This window comes from Vigna unguiculata, chromosome 11 (genome assembly GCF_004118075.2).
Source record: "Vigna unguiculata cultivar IT97K-499-35 chromosome 11, ASM411807v1, whole genome shotgun sequence".
NCBI classification, from domain to species: Eukaryota; Viridiplantae; Streptophyta; class Magnoliopsida; order Fabales; family Fabaceae; genus Vigna; species Vigna unguiculata.
The window spans coordinates 36,832,339-36,842,149 of NC_040289.1; the positions used below are offsets into that span (position 1 = coordinate 36,832,339).

A 9,811-nucleotide genomic window follows, 5' to 3' on the forward strand; every position below is an offset into this window, starting at 1 on the left:
TCCATTTCCTCGGTACAAAATTTTAACTAAACCTTTTGTGTCAAAAGTTCTAAAACTACTAAAAAAACTCATATTATTTTTTTGTCAATTTTGTTTTGAGCATTTTTTTGAAGGAAATAATTATAAATTTTGTTGTGAAATTTTTTTTACAAGAAATTACTACCAATTTTCTTACAAAATATTTTGTGTTAAATTTTGTAGGAAAATTTTACAAATTTTATAATTTTGTGAGAAATGATTATCCACGAAGGAATTATCTGCTAACTAAAACTCTTAAAAAATCATAGAAAACAGTCTTTTTTACAAATTCTTTTAAAAAATTTGTAAAAAAAACCTCATGTAATATGAAAATTTCTAGTAGTATAACTCCCACATGATACTTTATTTATATATAAAAAAATCAGATCAATAATTTAAACATATCTAATGATTTAAACATATCCTAATGACTATAAGCAAATAAATATTTATCTTGAACTCTTTTAATCCACATTACACATATATATCACATGCCAAAAATTTAAATTACTCAAGAAAAGAAATCTGATCACAAATCGGACAAGGTAGATTGGTTGTACTCTAAGCAAAAATTCTTATGACATTCTATGATTTTCAAAGAGATAAAAAATGAGATAAGAAAATATAAATAAATAGAAAAAATATACATAATACTTTTTACAGAGAAGATAGTTTTTAAAAAATAAAAGTCGAATAATTAAATTTTTCATTTATAATTAAATTTTTAATAATAAAATAATCGAGTTTTATCTATAAATTTATTTGTACTCTAGCTATTTGCTGTATCTTACATATACAACTATACATGTATATGTTACCGATAGATGAAAATAAAAGAAAATTTTCACTTGAGTATAAAAATAAAAGTAAGGATGAACTTCTTCTATTTTCAAGATGAGAAATTGATAGGCAATCTCCTGTCATCCTTTTACATATTGTTCAAATTATTTAACTACTTTTTATTAATTGTCTATTTTAAATTATTTCTTAAATAATAACTAAATCTTACAAAAGAAAAGAAACCACAACACGAATTTGGTACAGAATTTCGACCAATTTTTGACAGAAAAACATGAACAATATTCGAATTAGACTTCCAAAATAACTGATTCTAAATGTTTTCAAATGGGGCTACTTCAGTAAGTTTTGTTGGAAGGCTGCTATCGCGGGGAAAAAGAAATTCTTGGACAGTAATCTTTAGGAAAAATATGATTTGGCTTCAAACCCTCACTATCTATGCACTCTCACCAAAACTTTCCGTACATACACTTTCACTAAATTAATCAGCTTAATGCATGTTTGGTTAATAACACAAGTTATTGCTTTCTTATTTAACAACTTTTACAATTACTATCTGATAGAACTAAACGCAGTTTCGAACTGCATTTATTCTTATTTATATTATTATTTTATTTAGGGCATGGTTTGAGTTTTTTTCAACGTACTCATTAGTGCTATTTGACTTGACACGTGTTAAGAGGAGAATGGAAAATTTAAAATAGGTTCTGATGCCACAAAAAATGGAAATAAGAGAGAAGAAAAAACGACGTGTTTTCTTTTTCTTTTTTAATTTCTGGTTATTTAAAACCATCTAGAAAAGATAATATAATATCATTTCATCTATATTTTTTTCCTAAATCTAAATGTTATTTAGCATTTTGAGCACATGATTCGTGAATTTCATGGCGATCGTAATTTCATAATGAAAAGAGGAAATGGAATCCAACATCTGTGGTAATAATGTATATTTATAAGAAGAGAATAATATTACACACTTCTCGATTAAAACCAATACAAACGCATGGGCTACACTGCAGTCAGAATACAACTCCCACTTCAGTGTAGACCCTATTATTAATGAATGAGTAATTACAAAACAACTGCAACAATGTTCAACGTGATTTATTGGAAAAAAAAAATCAAATTATGATTTAGCCAGAAGCTTAATACGCGGGAGGCGGGGGTGAGTTATAGAGGTAGGGGTAGTATGGTGGAGGAGGAGAAGGAGAAGGGGGAGGTGGAGACTTGTAATAATATGGTGGAGGCGGAGAAGGAGACGGTGGAGGAGGTGATTTGTAGTAATATGGTGGAGGAGGTGACGGAGAAGGTGGAGGGGGAGACTTATATACGTATGGAGGAGGTGGTGAAGGGGAAGGTGGTGGTGGAGACTTGTAGTAATATGGTGGAGGAGGTGAAGGCGATGGTGGGGGCGGGGACTTGTAGTAGTATGGAGGAGGAGGTGAGGGAGAAGGTGGGGGTGGAGACTTGTAGTAATACGGAGGAGGTGGTGAAGGTGATGGTGGGGGCGGGGACTTGTAGTAGTATGGAGGAGGAGGTGATGGAGATGGAGGTGGTGGGGACTTATATACATATGGTGGAGGAGGTGAGGGAGATGGTGGTGGTGGGGATTTGTAGTAATATGGAGGAGGTGGTGAAGGTGATGGTGGAGGTGGGGACTTGTAGTAGTATGGTGGAGGAGGTGAAGGAGAGGGTGGGGGAGGGGACTTGTAGTAGTATGGTGGAGGAGGTGAAGGAGAGGGTGGGGGTGGAGATTTGTAGTAATATGGAGGAGGAGGTGACGGGGATGGAGGTGGTGGTGATTTATAGTAGTATGGTGGAGGAGGTGAGGGAGATGGTGGGGGTGGAGACTTATAGTAATATGGAGGAGGTGGTGAAGGTGATGGTGGTGGCGGGGACTTGTAATAGTATGGAGGAGGTGGTGACGGGGATGGAGGTGGTGGTGACTTGTAGACATATGGGGGAGGAGGTGAGGGAGATGGTGGAGGAGGGGACTTGTAGTAGTATGGAGGAGGAGGTGATGGAGATGGAGGTGGTGGTGACTTGTAGACATACGGTGGAGGAGGTGAGGGAGATGGTGGTGGTGGGGACTTGTAGTAGTATGGAGGAGGTGGGGATGGAGATGGAGGTGGTGGTGACTTATAGACATATGGTGGAGGAGGTGAGGGAGATGGTGGTGGTGGGGACTTGTAGTAGTACGGAGGAGGAGGTGAGGGAGATGGTGGTGGTGGAGACTTGTAGTAATACGGAGGAGGAGGGGAAGGTGATGGTGGGGGTGGAGACTTATAGTAGTATGGAGGAGGTGGTGATGGAGAAGGTGGTGGTGGTGACTTATAGACATATGGAGGAGGTGGAGAAGGAGATGGAGGTGGAGGTGATTTGTAATAGTATGGTGGGTATTTATGCACATATGGAGGAGGTGGTGGTGATGGAGAAGGTGGAGGTGGCGATTTGTAGTAATATGGAGGTGCGTTGTAATAATAAGGAGGTGTTTGTTTTGGATAGTTGTTCCATGGTTGGCCATAGTAAGGCTTATAATCATCAGCAGCAACAGTGATAGCCATAAGGCAAATTGCGAATGCAAGGATCAAACGAGGCCATTGCCTCGTTCCCATCTTCTTTGAATGTGAAAACTTTCTTATTATGTTTTACTTTCTTGGTTTCCAAAGTATTGATTTGAAGGGTTTATATAGTGTTTAGGTTCAGTGATGGCTGGTAGGATATCTTTGTTTGATGACACACTGGCATATATATATATTTTAACATTTCAAGTTGATGTTATGGTTTGCCATTAAACGATTTCATATTTTCCTGAGGATGGTGTGAACAAAGTCAAGAAGAGAGTAGGTGATGGCGTGGTTGAATGAGCTCCCGTTACATTTAAACAAATATATATAGAAGCGCGTCGTCACAGCAGACAAAACTGATTATTTCCTTTGTCTTTTCACCAAGAACTAATTCCTGGAGTGTGAAACAGATGATAAAGTCAAATGCAATATCACTTCCTGCAATTCTCTAATATGTCTTTCTTTATCATTAGCCTCACTTCTTTCTTCCTAATAATAATGCCATGTTTCCGGATTATAAAAACATGAGCTTATCTTTGTTATCTTGTTGCTCTTCAAATTATGCTTTTATCGTCGGTGAAAACTGCTTCAGGTTACAAGACATGTTTTCTTGGTATTATCAAACTAACGTACTTGACAAACGTTAACTCGTACTTAAAAAAATTGTTTTTTTGACTCGGTATAATTACTTTTTATGCCGGTAAACCTACTTTGTTTGTTTTAATCAACATCACGTGTGTATACCTTATGCCTTTTTTTTCACCACCAGAGAATTTTGTTCCGACAGATTCTTTGATCAATTCCACCCTGCAACTGGATTTTTTTTTTTTAACTTGAAAGCTGTAAATGAATTTGCTGTAAATGAATTTGCGAGTTTGAAAGCTGATGTATATATCCTAATTAAAGAAAAAGTCTAGGCGGCGAAATTTTGATCGATTTTCGGAAGATATGTTGTAATGCTATTTATTTCTTTAATTTTAGATTGATCGTTCAATTATTATTATTTAATGCATTGTTTAATTTTTCTGTTAGAGCAACGTATTGTTTATTTGATTTGATACATCAAGGCAATAAAAATACTTTGATTAACACGTTTCTTGCTTGATCGATGCACGTCTTAAGTTAATCTGATTAGTCTCTTTAACTACCAGATAATTCATTTTTCGCGATTTTCTCTCTCCAAATTTCATCAAATTAATTAAAAATTAATCCCGGTTGTAATCTTCTATTACCACCCATTTGATTCGATTTACATATTATTGTTCAGCGAATTCATGACACAGTTAATTTTTTAGTTACTTAGACATGGTACAAAGTTTCTGTCACAAATGGAAAGATCAGCATTGAAGGTAAATGGTCTGAAGAACAATTTCCTAATACGTTTTTCTCTCAACTTGTGTATTTATTTTTCTTTGTTGATTGGAAAATCATGCATAATAATATAATATATACTATTTTGCGAAGAACTTTTCATCCCAATAAAGCCGCTGTACAAATATATATACATGCATATTTGTTTGACATGGAATTTGTCCTTTTTCACTGGCCAAAATAATTATTGCATAATCATATAGTTCACTTTGATTTTCTTTGAATTTGCGACATAAATATATGATTCTATATCTGTCCAAAGCTAAATTAATTAGCTTGGCACGTTGTTCTGTGCACTGTATCCAGGTCATTTTTGAAGACTTTCTTTGACATATATCGTGCGGAAAAACACTGTTTTTCTGAATTGTGAGTAAGCCATCGTGGCCCAATTTGCTAGATTTCCTTGCCCATACGTTCACACTTTTGTTGGCAAGCTTAGAGATTTTTCTAAGTGTTTAAAGTGTAGTAATTTCTAGAAGTAATGCTCATAAATTAGGTTATTCATCGAAAAATCTTGAGAAAAATATATGTCAAGTGCAAGTTAGACTGAAACTTGTTTTCGAAGGAATTTAAGGTGTTGCGCTTAACTCTTTCTCTATCTTAGAAAACTTCTGTGGAGTATTTAAGTATATGTTGTTCCCTTGCTGTTAGGTTTAGAGAGGAAATTTTATCGGAGAGATAGAACACAAATGAAACTTGAGTCTAATCACATAAAACATTCACACCACTTTCAACCCAAAATTTTAAGACGATAAATTTAGTTTATGGATTTTTATTTTTATATAGTGTTCAACTTTCTCATTTCTAGTCAATAAAATTTAGCTCACACTTAGATTCCTAACACTTGTCCAATCTAATCACGTTTCCATATTTCTGTAGTGGTGAGATTTATTTTAGTTAGTGTAGCATATTCATATTCTAACTTATGAATTAACCGTTATATGTATATACTAATCATTATTATGCGAAATAATAGCTCGATCCACAACCCAGTTAACATTTGAAAACTATATACCATTATACAAATAAATAAGACTTTACTTCAAGTATTAATTATAGTGTACTCATTATAGAAGTTACAAGAAGATTTCAAGACATATACGTTTTCATGCGAATGAATTGGGGTGAAAGACATACATGTCAAAGTTACGTGTAATTACATTATTTACAAGTTTAGTTATAATTTTATTACGTGGAAGGTTTAATTAATAGTCAGTTAGTTTTTATTTGTTACTGTTATAAATAAAAGTAGCTGTTATAAGAGTAGTTATATTTTGAAAATGGTGATAGCACTTCCTATAAGACTAGTTGTTTACAAGATGAGAAAAAGTTAGAAAAGACGTTGAAAAGAGTAATTGATGTGCTAAAATCTCAATTTACAATTATAAGTAGTCCGGTGTGAGTCATTAGATACATTAAAATGATGAATAATCACGTATTACACATGCATTATACCGTATAATATGATTTTTCAAAATGATAATTATTTTAATGTTAATTATGATGATATTGATAAAGAGGTTTTAAATATTAGAAGTACATCCAAACAAGATATTATATCCATTATTATATACATACAAGTAATTTTAGTAATAATAATTATGAAATTTAGTTTTGTACGATTAATGGTATGGATTTAATGTTCGTATTTTTATCTTTAATTAAAAGCATGAATTGTTAATATATTTCCAATATGATATTTTAATTTTTAAATAATTTAAGTTGATTTAATTAATAATTTTAAAAAATTAAATAAAAATCAAATTATGGAACTAACAAGAAAATCATTTAAAAATTCAAAATAAAATCTATCATTGGAGTAAAACTTAAATGAAATATCACTATAAAAAAATTATTAAATAATGACAAATTTTATTGACAAAAAATACTTTTAGAAATCAATTTTTTAATTAGATACCAATTTAAAGACAACTTTATTTGGTAGTCAAAATCTTAGTAATTAACATTTTACCTCAATTCTGAATCAAAGCATATCAAGACGAGGTAAAAAAATAATATCTTTTGACTTCGGTTTTGTAGTGAACTATAAATTTCAACATTACATTTCAGTTGTCTCTAAAATCAAAGTTAAAAAAAAAAACATATATAAAAAGAAAAACAAGAAACCAAGTTTGAGGCAACAATACAATATTGTGGTAAGTAAATAACTTTTCTAAAAGTTTAACCTAGATAATAAATTTCAGTTTTTTCTAAAATTGAAATCTATAATTTTGCAAATAATTTAAAAAATGTGAATAGCCGAGTCCTATAGTTGTGGAAATATCTTAAAAATGTCATTGCATCATGAAAGACTTTGTTTTTTTTAAACCAAAGCTTATTAGACAATTTTAAATGCATTTTTTGCACTAATGTCAATTGTTTACAACATCTTACTTATTAGTACAGTATATTTAAGAGGGGCTCCGTTAGAATATATTTATCAATTGTGTGATTTAATAACTCAGACTTTATAATTTGTAAACTAGCTAAATAGTTAGTATTATACACGTTGACAATGTCAAATCTCTTGAAATAATTTTCCGATACAAAGGAAAGTATAGAGAAATTTTTCTCTATTCTTCTCTATGTAGGATTGAAAAGTCACTAATAATATATATTTTTTCGATTAACTGAACATCCTCAAAGAAATTAGCTAGTTTATATACACTATTTGCTTCTTCCTACGTGCAGTAAATGTTGGAATGTCTGTGTTGACATAATAGACATGTTGGGCATTTTGTTTGTGATCTTTCATTCTTCTGACTAATGGTTTTGTAAGTGGAAGCCTACTAAGTAATTGTTTGTTATCTTTTCCTGTGCTCACTGATCTTTTATGTGTATACTTTTGTACAGTTTTACTACAAACATGCACCATAGGTATATCTAAATGAAACTATGGAACAACTTTCCAAAAGTTCTTTGACTATGATAATTTAAAGTATAATTCGATTTTGCTCCTAAGCACACTTCTATAATTGTAATCAACATTAGTCACCTGATGAATCTATAATAATAAACTTCCAGTGTGTGAAACAAGTCTTACTGCTAAACTTGCATTGCAAATGCGATTCTCTAATTAAATTGGTTGAAAGATTTAAGAGGGTAGAGATTAAATAAACTGCACAAGTTTCTTAGAAATTAAAAGAATATCAAAGGGAGAGTTATCTGGTAGGTAGAGAGACCATAATTGAAGTAAAGAAACATGTTAATATTTTGTACAGTATTATATTGGTCAATATGTTAGCAAGTTTGAGAAGCATGTCTTATAAGATGAATCAGTTTTCAAAGAGGATATAAGCATAAAATATGGTGATTGGGAAGAAAGAAACAAAACGAATTATAAAGAAAAGACATGTTAAATAAATCGGGCAAGTTTTGCATTTGACTTTATCACTTGTTTCACACTTATTATGCAATTCTCAAAAATGGCAAACGAAATAATCAGCTTTCTCTTCTTCACCGCCATCTCCTTCTCCTCCACAACCTTATGTCTACAAATTCCCACCACGCCATAATGGTATTATATGATTGCAGTAAAATACACAATAAAATAGAGTACTTTCAATTTTGTGCAATGAGAAAAGAATTTAAATGAAAATAATTGTCCACCAACAATGTCTAATAAATTCAATGCTGATTTGTTTAAATAACAGTTCTAAACAACTAACACATTCCTCCTTGTTTTAGGAATTGCAAACACCAAGTTTCAATCTCAGGATTTCAAATTGGTTTGTGGGTAAAGATTAGGTAAGTGTATCATCAATATACTTCTCTGTCTTGCAATGGGAAATGGTTATTGTAGCTTGATGGTCAACAAATATCTTAGTGTCTTTCTTCTGCTCAAGAATAAGATCACTCAATATCTTCCTAATCCATAAAGCTTGATTGATAGCAACAGTTGCAACAATAAACTCTGCTTCAGCAATCGATTGAACCCCTGTTTCTTGTTTCTTGGAACTCCATGAAAAGACTTCAGATACAAGATTAAAGCAATATCCTGAGGTGCTTTTCATATCATCAATAGACTCTGTCCAGTCACTATCAGAGAATTCCAATAACTTGAAATCCTTGTTTTTCTTGAACTTAATGTCAAAATTGGTTGTACCGTTGATGTATCTAAGCACTCTTCTAGCAACCTTCAGGTGCATTTCACTTGCACAATGCATGAATAGAGATAAAATACTTACAATAGTTAGATGCCTGGTCTAGTTGCTCTAAGATATATTAGACACCCAATCAAACTCTTAAAATATGCCTCATTTACTCTTTCAACTCCATCTTTCTTGCTCAACTTTTCTTTTATATTTATAGGAGTGTTCATAGACTTGCACCATTTCATATGAAACTTCTTGAGAATTTGCTTGAACTGTTTTTTATTTTTTATTTTTGACAAAAAGAAAAACTTCATATTGACATCACTTAATCTCCATTCCAAGAAAATAAGTCATCAATTAGCCATCTCAAACTCTTTCATCATTTCCATCATAAATTCATCAATTAAAACTGAATTAGTTTATTATCATAAATAATAACTATAATAATAATTTTATTATTTTATATTATCATAAATAAATTAAATATATATTAGTTGAATTTTTGCACACACACACACACACATATATATATATATATATATATATATATATATATATTTTTCGATAAAGATGAAAACTTTTAATTGAGTCCATACTAGAATTTTGTGGTCTATTAAGTCTTTAAAATAAGTTCAGATTGTCTACTGGTTCTTTTGATATTGTCCTCTGCTGAGCATTTAAAATACACTGTAAAATCTTAAAACTTTTCAATTGGATTCCTGTAATTAAATTTTAATATTAAATATGTATCACGTGACACAGTAATTCTGCTTAAATCGACACATAATACTTTATTATAGGAGAATTTAACGACGAGACAATGATCTCCCTCAAAGATTGACCGTAACGAAAATTATTCTCAAAATAAACAAAAATTAAAAAATATAAAAATATAAAATTAAAAGATAAAAAATAAATAAATTATTATTATTATTATTTAATTATATATATTTTATATTTTTA

General features: G+C 31.4%; 1 protein-coding gene across 1 annotated transcript; it reads right to left on the reverse strand.

Annotated features, from left to right (window-relative positions):
- Window positions 1-1,746: 1,746 nt before the first annotated feature.
- On the reverse strand, window positions 1,747-3,483 carry LOC114170105 (extensin-2-like). The gene has a single exon (XM_028055591.1). The coding sequence runs from the start codon at window positions 3,429-3,431 to the stop codon at window positions 1,962-1,964; it is 1,470 nt and encodes a 489-aa protein (XP_027911392.1). The 5' UTR covers window positions 3,432-3,483; the 3' UTR covers window positions 1,747-1,961.
- Window positions 3,484-9,811: the final 6,328 nt, after the last annotated feature.